The sequence below is a fragment of the Oryx dammah genome, unplaced genomic scaffold (assembly GCF_014754425.2).
Source record: "Oryx dammah isolate SB20612 unplaced genomic scaffold, SCBI_Odam_1.1 HiC_scaffold_18, whole genome shotgun sequence".
NCBI lineage: Eukaryota > Metazoa > Chordata > Mammalia > Artiodactyla > Bovidae > Oryx > Oryx dammah.
In genome coordinates, this window is record NW_024070202.1 from 30,947,879 (window position 1) to 30,960,653 (window position 12,775).

The 12,775-nt window shown below is 39.2% G+C and overlaps 1 protein-coding gene across 1 annotated transcript in view; it reads left to right on the forward strand.

Moving 5' to 3' along the window:
* The window catches only part of DNAH11 (dynein axonemal heavy chain 11), a 360,125-nt gene that overhangs the window by 105,126 nt on the left and 242,224 nt on the right, over nt 1–12,775 (forward strand). Inside the window, exon 31 of the mRNA XM_040260639.1 lies at nt 12,295–12,426. Coding sequence (XP_040116573.1) covers nt 12,295–12,426 — 132 coding nt within the window. The remainder of the gene's footprint in view (nt 1–12,294; nt 12,427–12,775) is intronic.

Sequence of the window (12,775 nt, forward strand, 5' to 3'; positions counted from 1 at the left end):
AAACTTCAGTGTCCAGTGTTTGAGTCTCTACTCAAACCCTCCTTCAGGCTGCATGACATCAGCCTTGTAACCTCGTTCTGCTGCTCTGGCATAGATGTACATTTTTGGCATTGGGACCGTCACCTACTCTTCCCCAGCCCTTTCCCCTCTTCCTTTCCCATCCGTCTTCCCCCTCTCTTATACTTGGCTGTGTACTTTGAATGTGGGTGTGTGGATTTTATTTAAATGCGCTCTGTGTTAATAAAGGAATTATTCATTCAGTGTAACCCAGTGTGTTGCAAGATTGCCTGTTGTTATTATTATTGCTATTTAATACTGGCTGTCTAGCTTGTTTTTATTTTTGGTGCTTATTAATAATAGTGTAATAACCAGCCTTGTGTCTACATGCCTGTTGCACATATTTTTTTTCCTTTATTCAGGATAAATTTCCAGATGTAAAACTGCTAGCTCAAAGAGCAGAACTTTTTAAGCCTTTGAAACATCATGCCAAGTTTACCTTCCCAATATCAGTGTGTGAGAATTGTCCATTCCCTACCCTGTATTTAGCATTGGGTTGATTCTTTTTATTCTCAGAGCTAAAATTATTCATAGTCTAATAGCTTTATGTTATTCAGCTAATAAAATTTAGTGTTTTTTTCTCCTTTAAAGTAATTGAAAACTTTTACGTTAGATGAGAAGTAGACAAATAGGATGGTTTATGAAGACAGCACTTACATGCTTAATTATGAAACACTTCTAGCATAAATTGAAATATTTGACAGATCAGCCAACAGATGCCTTCAATATAACATTTCAGCATTGTCACTTACTTGCACACGAGTGAAGCTAACATTTGAATACTGTTAAAGCTGTAGTTTGGTTCATGAGAAGTGTGTGCATCTGAATTGAAACACCTTAAAAACGGATATATGATTTGCTAGAATTTGTTTTTAATTAAAATGACTCTTGCTAATATTGTGAGCAGCTTGGAAGATGAACTTTAGTCCTTTAAAAATAGTTTAATTTCAAAACTGAGTTGAGTGTAGTAACTGATGATCTACCTGAACAAGTAATTTCTTTCCTTAGTTCTCAATTACAAGTTGTAGTGAAATTAAGGTAATTATTTTAAACTCACCCCCCTCAACGTATTGTATATTAGCTGATATTGGGATTAAAGGCAAAAATAATGCATTTTGAATATATAGCCCTGCCTTGTGCCAAACTTTGAAGGTAAAACAGATAAAATAAAATTTCTCAGATTTGAGAGTTCCTTGACAAAAGTATTTTGTTTTGTTAGACTTGGAATCTGATAAGAAAGTATTTCCACTCTTCCTTTATTATTACACTATACGAAAATCATCCAAAAAAGAGAAGCATTTTGGACTTGAAAATATTAACTACTAGTGTACTGGCAATGGCACCCCACTCCAGTGCTCTTGCCTGGAAAATCCCACAGATGGAGGAGCCTGGAAGGCTGTGGTCCATGGGGTTGCTGAGGGTCGGACACGACTGAGCGACTTCACCTTCACTTTTCACTTTCATGCATTGGAGAAGGAAATGGCAACCCACTCCAGTGTTCTTGCCTGGAGAATTCCAGGGACGGGGGAGCCTCATGGGCTGTTGTCTATCAGGTCGCACAGAGTCGGACACAACTGATGCGACTCAGCAGCAGCAGCAGTGTACTGGTACATCGCCTAGGGTACTTTTAATAAGTCTCATGGTAAGGAATATAAAGCTTTTCTTATTAACCATTCACCCTTACTGACCTTAAATATTCTGAAATATTATGTGTATAGAAAGAGACTCTCATTTTTCTACTTAAGGTCAGTTTTTAGTCTCATTTTTAATCACTGAGAAATTCTTTTAAAAACAACTGGATGCTGTGTTGATAGTGTTCTTATTTTGTCCTAACCCTTTGACTCAAAGAAGGCGGCTGCAGCTACCCACTGTGTATTGGACGTAAGTTAAATTTTTTTGTTTGTTTTTGTCTTTATAGAAAAGTGTGATCTGATAGGCTCATGCTTCCTAATATAGCAGGAACCTACCAGATGATGAGTAGAGCACACATTTTCTACTGCCCCTCCCATCTGTTAAAAGAAAATTTTTCCACGGACAAGTTACTGACCTAGTAGGCTTTTATTCAGTGATTCATCAATCAGGCAGCATTCAATCTGCAGATGGAAAGAAGCTGTAGAAAGAGCTATAGAAAATGAGAGACTTTTATAAACCAAAATGAGCAGGAGCAAGGGGAGAAATTATGCTGGGCATTTACTGATTGTTTAAAGCAGGGTGACTTTGAGAGTAAGGAGCAAAGGGAGGCCTAAGAGCCCGGTCAGGTAATATGTGCTGAGCAGGCAGGTACTGATTGGTTGACCTAAGCCTTCCTTTTCTGGGAAAGTCCAATGTAGAAACAGTTAAGTTTTAGGTTGCTGACATGGGGCTTTAGCATGAGCAACTCCATCTTGGGCCCAGCCTGGTTACTTTTAATACATCACAACTTACATTGAAAGATAAAGTATACAAAATAAAATCATACTGCCACTGGAAAAACTAGACCAGATAATTTGAGGAATGCCTAGAAGTGGACAACAGATGGAATCAAACTGATAGATAACTAAGAGGGACATATGTATACCTGTGGCGGGTTCATGTTAATATATGGCAAAGGCCAGCGCAGTATTGTAAAGCAGTTATTCTCCAATAAAAAAAAAAAATTTTTTTTTTAAAGCTATTGCCAAGATAAGCCTATTTTATTCCAATGAAATTCCAGAGGAATTACAAACTGAAATTCAATAAAGGGAAAAAGCATGGGGCTTGTGGTCAGAGATAAGTACTGAATGTCTAAGAGATAGACATTTGGAACCAGTCCTGCCTCTTGTACATCCTGAGAGATTATCAGTGAAAGTGTTTGTCCTGGGGATAAAGCCCTGAGAAATACTTCATAAATGAAGTGAGACATTTATTGAGGATTTCTGCCATGACTGTGTCTTGACTGTAGATTTTGGGTTGGGCAACTTTTTCTGTGCAAGATGGAATAGTAAACATTTTAGTCTTTATGGGCTTTTTAATCTCTCTCACACCCACTTCTCTCTCCTGTTATAGTGGGAATGAAGACATAGACAATTTTAACTGAATGGACAAGACTCAGTTCCAATCAAACATTATTTATAAAAATAGGTGGTGGGCCATATCTGGCTCATTACCTGTAGTTCACCAACTGTGGTTCTAGAGAAAGAAGCAGAACAGATCCTGAAGTAACTCAGAATCCCCACAGTTGACAGATGGAGGTAACAGAAAAATGTTACCCATGGAGCCCTTGAGTCCATTCTGACCCATTAACTTAAGAGTTGCTTCTTTGAACAGATCAAACACTGACAAAGATTTGCAGTTCAGAGGAGGAAGCAAATACAAAAGAGAGGTGGAAAGACGCATTCCCCTGTAAGAAAGATTCTTAGAAGACAGGACAGCACTCCATGTGATTTTATGCTAATATATAAACTGAAAATTAAATGGAAGATTTTCTATGAACACTATTTCTTGGATTGATTCAAAGTGAGGTAGAAAGCTTGAGTAGACCAGTAACCACAGAAATGGTAATCGTTTATATATATATATATATATCTTGGAAATAGAGTACTGTTCCAATGGTTCTGTCAGACTTTTTAAAAACAGATTAATACCACATTATATCAACTGTTCTGGAATATAGAAAAAGATGCAAAGATTTTTTTTTTTACTCATAAAGTTCTAATAATCTTGGGACAGAAAGCTGGCAGTGATGAAGTACAAGAGAAAGTTCTGTTGGCCAGTCTCACGAATTAGCACATCTCCCTTTCTGGTCTGTGTTTTCCATTTAGCACTGTAGGGAGACAGTCCTTGTGGGTCTCACATTTTATCCATCTTGTGAGCAGAGGGATTGACTGCCTTCATTCTAGACTATCTTGACAAACATACTTGAATAGCCCACGTTTCTGTATAGAATGGTTACAGGATTTGTTTTGAGCGGAAGTCCTTGGTCAGGACATGAATGGACTAACTACTCATTTTATTAACGGTATATTTTGTGAGTAGAATGTTTTAATTCTGATGTAGTTTAGTATATCAAGTTTTTACTTTATGATCAATTTTCTTTATGTCACAGGAAGTTCTTGCCTTTCTTAATGTCATAAATATATTTTCCTGTTTTCCTTCTAGGTGCTTTATAGTTCTGGTTTTTCATTTAGATCGGTGATCCATACGTCTCTTCTTTTTCCTTTGAATTAACTTTGTGCCTTGGTAAAAAGTCAAATGATTATTTATAGGGGGCTTATTTCCACATTCTTCTGCTCCATGGATCTATGTGTCTCTCTATACCACGTCCCCAGTGCTAATGACTATAACTTTATACTCTGTCACCTGGAAATCATGTTATATGGACTCTCCAATTGTATTATTTTCTGTCAAAATTATTTAGGCTATTCTAAGGCCTTTTCATTTCTTTCTCTCTTTTTGATGCCTCTCTGTGGCTTGTGGGATTTTAGTTCCCTGGGTGTGTGCTCAGGTACTCAGTCGTGTCCAACTCTTTGTGACCCCTTGGCCTGGGGTTAAACCCACACCCTTGGCAGTGAAAGTACAGGGTCCTAACCGATGAACCACCAGAGACACTGGATCACCAGGGAATCACCCTTTTGTTTTTTCATTTCCAAATAAATTTTCTATCATATTGTTTGTATTAAAAAGCTTCATTAATCATTTAGTCTAATTAAATTTTAACTGAGATGACATTGAATATAAAAATATTGGAAGGATGAATATCTCAGCAGTGATGATTTTTAAAATCCAAGAACATGTTACATCTCTTGATGTGGATCTTCTTTAATATTTCTGAGCAGTGTTTTCTGAACAATGCTGTGCTGAGTTGCTTCAGTTGTGTCTGACTCTAAACATGCGAATTAATTTTTAAATTTTATTTTCTAATGTTTGTAGCTGGTGTATAGAAATATATTGACATTTTAACATTCACCTTGTGTCTTGAGACTTTCCAAATTTGTTTACTAGTTTTAGCATGATTTTCTTTTTAATAGAGTTTCATAGGCTTTCTATGTGTATGAATATACCATCTATAAATAATGGAAGTTTTACTTCTCATCTTCCATTCTTTTTGCCCTTCATTCCCTTTTCTCAAGTTACTGAATTAAGCTAGGACTTCGGGTCCAGTGTTGAATAGAAGTAATGAGGACAGACGATCCTGGCCTCTTCCCAGTCTTAGGGAAGAACAGTGTTTTAAGTATAATAGTAGCACTAGATTTTTGTAGACAATGTTTCTCAAATAGAGTAAGATACCTTCCGTTACATACCAAGACTTTTATCTTGAAGAGATACTGAAGTTTTTCAAATCTTCTAAGATACTCTCTTGTGGTTTGTCTCTTTTATTCTGTTACTATGGTGAGTTTTTGAATACAAAGCCAGCTCCAGTTGTTTATGATGTATTACCATTTATTGATGTGTGTGTATTTTTTGCTGGATTTTATTTGCTAATATTTTGTCCAGGAATTCTGCATTTATGTTCATAAGGGACATTTATCTGTAATTTTCTATTATAATATCTTTGCCAGTTTGGAGATCAGGATTATGTTCCTTAAAAGGAATTGAGAAGTATTGTATTCTCATGTATCATTTTGTGACAGTGAATGATAGAAATCTCTGGTGATGCTCTCTGGGCCTGGCATTTGCTTTGTGAAACATCTCATCTTTTCACTTATACATTGATTTCTTTCATGTATATGCTGTTGTGTAGCTTTTTTGTTTGTTTTTTTCTTGTGTCGGCTTTGGGAATTTGTGTTTTTTCAAGGTATTAACCCATTTTTACTCTCAGTCCAGATCTGGCAGATTACAGCCATCTGACCGCATCTGGCCTGGTGTGCATGCCTTTGGCTGCTTTCACCCAGCACTGATCTTATAAGTGGTGGTGCTGCAGTAGAGACCATGTAGCCCTCAAAGCCTGAAACGTTTTCTGTCTGGCCCTTTGCTGAAGAAGGTTCATCCACCCAGAGCTAAGTTTTCAGACTTAACTGAATTGAGTAGGTCGTCCTTTACCAACATTATCCTTAGCATATCTGGAGGGTCTGCCTTTGTGCCTCTCTTTCATTCCTGGCTGGTAATTTGTGTTTTCTCTCCTTTGTTTATAATCAGACTTTCTATATGTTTATCAATCTTATTTAAGTTTTCAAAAAAACTAATCTTTGTTGATTTTCTCTATTGTTTGTTTGTATTTCACTGATTTCTGCTTTATCTTGATGACTTCCTTTCATCTGCTTGCTTTGAGTGTAATTTGCTCCTCTTTTTCAAATATCGTAAGGTGGGAGTTTATTTCAGTGATTTTTTTTTTATACCTTTTTCTTTTCCTATAAAGCATCTGAAAGGAACTTGAAAACTTGATGAAGATTATCTATCAGAAACTTACAGAGAAAATCATGCTTAATGGTGAAACAGCATCATTTTCATTAATGTCAGGAATGGGGTAATTATGCTCACTGTCTCTGACATTCACTGCTCAGTATTTGCTGGTTTTCGTGATATGATTGAAGGAGAAGTATGAAATGAATCGTGCAAAGGAAGGTGATAAACTGGGATTCCATAGACTTGATAGTGTCAGAAAGTGTGGGACCTAGTTTCTCTGGCAAGTTTCTTTGTTCTCAGTAAATGAAAATCCATTTTTTTCTGATATTGCTAAAGTTAAAACATTGATGGGTTTCAAGATTAGAGATCCTTATGGCTATTGTTAAGAGACTCAGAGAGTATCACTTCTGTGTTTGGCTGGAAGGAGATTTGAGGGTTCTGGTAGTTGACTCCCAAAGTGCTATAGTTGTTACCTTATAATGTTCACTTCAACTTGCTGAGCTGAGGACTTACAAGCTCCAGGTATTACCGTTTCTACAGAAGGGCTCTTCCAGCTGCTTTGCCACTATGACTTGGGTGTGCCTAAATTGAGAGGTCTTCTATCCCTTGATGCTGGTAAAATTGCCGTGTTTCTGCTGCTCCAAGGAAAATGTTCCTCCTGTGTTGCCTCATGTATTTGTCATTGTTAAGCCTCTCCGTCGTGTCCAGCTCTTTGTGACCCCATGGACTGCCGCATGCCAGGTTTTCCTGTCCCTCATCATCTCCTGGAGTTTGCTCAAACTCATGTCCGTTGAGTCAGTGATGCCACCAGGGAAGTCTCGCATAATGTTGACACGCTGTATTTTTAATCATCTGTCACTTGGCTGAACTTTTCTTAAAAAGGAGAGATCAATAATGGAGAGATCACAGAAAGGCTCAGACAAGCGCTTCTGAAAGGACTTGAAATTATAAATGTTCTTAAGAGACATAAACTATTATTTCTGTTGTTATAATCAACACTTTTTAACGGGAATTCTGGTACTGGTGTTAGATTTGGGACTCTACAGACTGGGTATCTTGGCCCAGATGGGGAAAATATCCAGTGCGGAAGTACCACTTTTCTAACCAATGCGTGATAAATTTTGCTGAGAAACTTACATGTGTGTAGACTCTTGCTCTTCCTTCACGCGTCTACTCAGCAAACATGCACTGAGGTACTTTCACCACTTAGTTCCCCAGTGGCCCTGGGGACAAAGCTCTTGACTAGGCAGTCATAGACCTTGCCCTTGTGGAGCCTAAAAGCGGGGTATGATGAACACTGAATGTGGCAGTCATGAAATAACAATCACCTTTGCTTTTGTTACCATGTAACTACATTTTTTGGATGTAGAATATGAAAAGTAGATTAATGCCATAAGGCTGGATGTCTCAAGTACACATTTTTATTCCTTTGAACCAACTATTCATTGTGTTTGATTTTAAGTGTCTCTGGAATGCTTTTTGCATAACCACTGCTTTTTCCAACTTGGAAGTGGTGATCTTGTGGAGGCTGGTACAAGGAGTCTATGTGATGTGATCAATAAGAACGCAGACTCTGAAATCAGACTGTCTGGATTTGAATTCCCTCCCTCCCGCCCCGTTTGGCAGTTGTGGTTAATATGCCCGTGAGTCAGTTGTCTTTAACCTGCAAAATGAGAATAATTGAGTGTGGTGAAGATTGAATGAGATAATATAGACAATAACCCTACTCAGTGCCTGGTGCATTGTGCACCCTGATTTCACATGAATTGTGCGTGCCAGGGTTATTGTTTCCCTGCTTGCCTTCGCTAGGCGTGCTGTACCTATAGAACCTTCTGCCATTTAGCTGCACAGCAGTCTCAGGGCAGTCTGCACTATTTGGTGCTTTCTGGAATGTGGTAATAGTACTAAAGGGAATCTGTTTTTGACAGTAAAGGTTTGAGAGCCTTTGGTGATATGATTTATTCACTTACAACCAGTTCATTCAGGATCTAAGAGTTTGTCATTAACTGTCCTTTGCAAACCTATAAAGGAAGGGGGTCTGGTATTCCCATCTCTTTCAGAATTCTCCACAGTTTATTATGATCCACATAGTCAAAGGCTTTGGAGTAGTCCATAAAGCAGAAATAGATGTTTTTCTGGAACTCTCTTGCTTTTTCCATGATCCAGCGGATGTTGGCAATTTGATCTCTGGTTCCTCTCCCTTTTCTAAAACCAGCTTGAACATCAGGGAGTTCACGGTTCACGTATTGCTGAAGCCTGGCTTGGACAATTTTGAGCATTACTTTATTACCATGTGAGATGAGTGCAATTGTGCGGTAGTCTGAGCATTCTTTGGCATTGCCTTTCTTTGGAATTTGAATGAAAACTGACCTTTTCCAGTCCTGTGGCCACTGCTGAGTTTTCCAAATTTGCTGGCATATTGAGTGCAGCACTTTCACAGCATCATCTTTCAGGATCTGAAACAGCTCAACTGGAATTCCATCACCTCCACTAACTTTGTTCATAGTGATGCTTTCTAAGGCCCACTTGACTTCACCTTCCAGGATGTCTGGCTCTAGATGACTGATCACACCATCGTGATTATCTTGGTCGTGAAGATCTTTTTTGTACAGTTCTTCTGTGTATTCTTGCCACCTCTTCTTAATATCTTCTGCTTCTGTTAGGTCCATCCCATTTCTGTCCTTTATTGAGCCCATCTTTGCATGAAATGTTCCCTTGGTACCTCTAATTTTCTTGAAGAGATCTCTAGTCTTTCCCATTCTGTTGTTTTCCTCTCTTTCTTTGCATTGATCACTGAAGAAGGCTTTCTTATCTCTCCTTGGTATTCTTTGGAACTCTGCCTCAAATGGATATATCTTTGCATTTCTCCTTTGCTTTTCGCCTCTCTTCTTTTCTCAGCTATTCATAAGGCCTCCCCAGACAGCCATTTTGCTTTTTTGCGTTTCTTTTCCATGGGGATGGTCTTGATCCCTGTCTCCTGTACAATGTCACAAACCTCATTCCATAGTTCAACAGGCACTCTATCTATCAGATCTAGTCTCTTAAATCTATTTCTCACTTCCACTGTATAATCATAAGGCATTTGATTTAGGTCATACCTGAATGGTCTAGCGGTTTTCCCTACTTTCTTCAATTTAAGTCTGAATTTGGCAATAAGGAGTTCATGATCTGAGCCACAGTCAGCTCCCGGTCTTGTTTTTGTTGACTGTATGAAGCTTCTCCATATTTGGCTGCAAAGAATATAATCAATCTGATTTTGGTGTTGACCATCTGGTGATGTCCATGTGTAGAGTCTTCTCTTGTGTTGTTGGAAGAGGGTGTTTGCTATGACCAGTGCGTTCTCTTGGCAAAACTCTTATTAGCCTTTGCCCTGCTTCATTCCGTATTCCAAGGCCAAATTTGCCTATTAAATTCTGAAAGAGATGGGAATACCAGACCACCTGACCTGCCTCTTGAGAAATGTATATGCAGGTCAGGAAGCAACAGATAGAACTGTATATGAAACAACAAACTGGTTCCAAATAGGAAAAGGAGTACATCAAGGCTATATACTGTCACCCTGCTTATTTAATTTATATGCAGAGTACATCATGAGAAATGCTGGGCTAGAAGAAGCACAAGCTGGAATCAAGATTGCCAGGAGAAATATCAATAACCTCAGATATGCAGATAACACCACCCTTATGGCAGAAAGTGAAGAGGAACTAAAAAGCCTCTTGATGAAAGTGAAAGAGGAGAGCGAAAAAGTTGGCTTAAAGCTCAACATTCAGAAAACGAAGATCATGGCATCTGGTCCCATCACTTCCTGGGAAACAGTGGAAACAGTGTCAGACTTTATATTTTTGGGCTCCAGAATCACTGCAGATGGTGACTGAAGCCATGAAATTAAAACACACTTCCTCCTTGGAAGGAAAGTTATGACCAACCTAGACAGCATATTCAAAAGCGGAGACATTACTTTGCCGACTAAGGTCTGTCTAGTCAAGGCTATGGTTTTTCCTGTGTTCATGTATGGATGTGAGAGTTGGACTGTGAAGAAAGCTGAGTGCCAAAGAATTGATGCTTTTGAACTGTGGTGTTGGAGAAGACTCTTGAGAGTCCCTTGGACTGCAAGGAGATCCAGCCAGTCCATTCTGAAGGAGATCGGCCCTGGGTGTTCATTGGAAGGACTGATGCTAAAGGTGAAACTCCAGTACTTTGGCCACCTCATGGAAGAGTTGACTCATTGGAGAAGATTCTGGTGCTGGGAGGGATTAGGGGCAGAAGAAGGGGATGTCAGAGGATGAGATGGCTGGATGGCATCACCGACTCGATGGACATGAGTTTGAGTGAACTCTGGGAGTTGGTGATGGACAGGCCTGGCATGCTGCAATGCATGCGGTCGCAAAGAGTTGGACACGACTAAGCAACTGAACTGAAAGAAAAGGGGACAATATTGTGTTGTAATATGCTACTCTGGAATAAGGCAGATTTTTGTTGCTGCTGTTGTTAATAAACCTTGAGTAAGACCGGAATGTTTTATGCAAATAAGTATGCTAGCAAAATGACCACCTAAGAGAGTATCCATCAAACCTTTCTGACTGTGATTAACATTAAGATAGTTTATATCAGATCTAATTTACACACATCTGTATACACTCCAGTGTGAAACTGAAATAACACTCATAAAGCAGTTCATGTTCTTACTACTATAATGCAGCATCCTTATTTCTTTATATTCAATGTGATTCCATTCCAGTTCTTTCCATTCTAGGAAGAAAGACCATTAGTTTGAAATATATTGATCTCAGAAATTGCTGCACCAGACTACTCTTATTTAGGCAAAAATAGGGATATGAATGTGGCTTTCATGATGACTCAGATGGTAAAAAGTCTGCCTGCAATGCAGGAGACCTGGGTTCAGTCCCTTTGTGGGGAAGATCCCCTGGGGAAGAAAATGACAACCCACTGCAGTACTCTTGCCTGGGAAATCCCATGGACAGAGGAGCCTGGTGGGCTACACTCCATGGGGTCATGAAGAATCAGACATGACTCAGCGACTAAACCACCGCCATCAGGGATATGAAAGTGAAAAGTGAAAGTCGCTCAGTCATGTCCAACTGTTTGGGACCCCGTGGACTATACAGTCCATGGAATTCTCTAGGCCAGAATACTGGAGTGGTAGCTGTTCCCTTCTCCAGGGGATCTTCCCAACCCGGGGATCCAACCCAGGTCTCCCGCATCGCAGGCAGATTCTTTACTAGCTGAGCCACCAGGGAAGCCAAGAATTCTGGAGGGGGTGGCCTATCCCTTCTCCAGTGGATCTTCCCCACCCAGGAATCGAACCAGAGTCTTCTACGTTGCAGGTGGATCCTTTACCAGCTGAGCTACCAAGGAAGCACCAGGGATATGAGTAAGATTTAAGTGCAGCAGTCTTCAGCCATACATTTGAAAGCTTTTCTCAGTAATCACCCTATATTCCATGCAAAAACACACAAAACAGGAAACCAACCAGTCAAAAAAGCACTTTGTTTTTAATTCTTACTATATTTTGACAGAAGCTAGCTCAATTTGACCTTTTAAAATTTTATAGTCATTTCTATTCCACCGAAGTTACAGACTAGATCATGGTTACGTGGATAGTCAGGTCACTGCAACCAGGAAACTTTGCTTCTTTGTCTGGCTTTGTCATTACCTGCAGGTTGACTTGTCTTCTCAGAGTCTTAGCTCGGGAGGTAGGGGGCAGGGGGCAGTAACAATATTTATTCTGTATTAATTAATTAATTAAATCCCTTCCTCCCACTCCACTTCTACCCCTATAGTTGTTCGAGGGCCAGCTGGGACAATGTATTTGAAATAGTTTTGTAAACTAAAGGGCGTTTTACAATTATAAAGACTGTTGGGCTATAAAATTCTGTATTTGTAATTCTTACCTCCTTTAAAAAAAATTCCTTCTAGATTTCTCAGTTGAATACACTGATTGCACTTCTGCTGGGAGAACTTCTACCTGGAGACAGGCAGAAGATCATGACAATTTGTACCATCGATGTCCATGCCAGAGACGTGGTGGCAAAACTTATTTCTCAGAAGGCAAGTTGTAGAGATTTCATGTATTTTTTGCTCTTTACTAAAAGTGGTGTTTTTGTCAAAAATATTTCTGAGAAAGCAATTTTTTTAAAGTTGGTATTTTTGATTAGTCCTGTGAAATTAGTTGTACTTACTTTGGGTAGATTTTATATGGGTTAACAAATATATTATCCTTAAAAGAGTTACCCCAAGTGATATCCCCAGGGATTTGGCCACATAAGGCTCCTCTAATTCGGATCATCCAAAAATTAAGCCAGGATGTGGGAACTACAAGAAGTCATGTGTTCATTTCCTTGTTTTGTGGCTTCTCTACACATAAGCATCTTGGCCCATTGGCCTGTGGTAACCACCT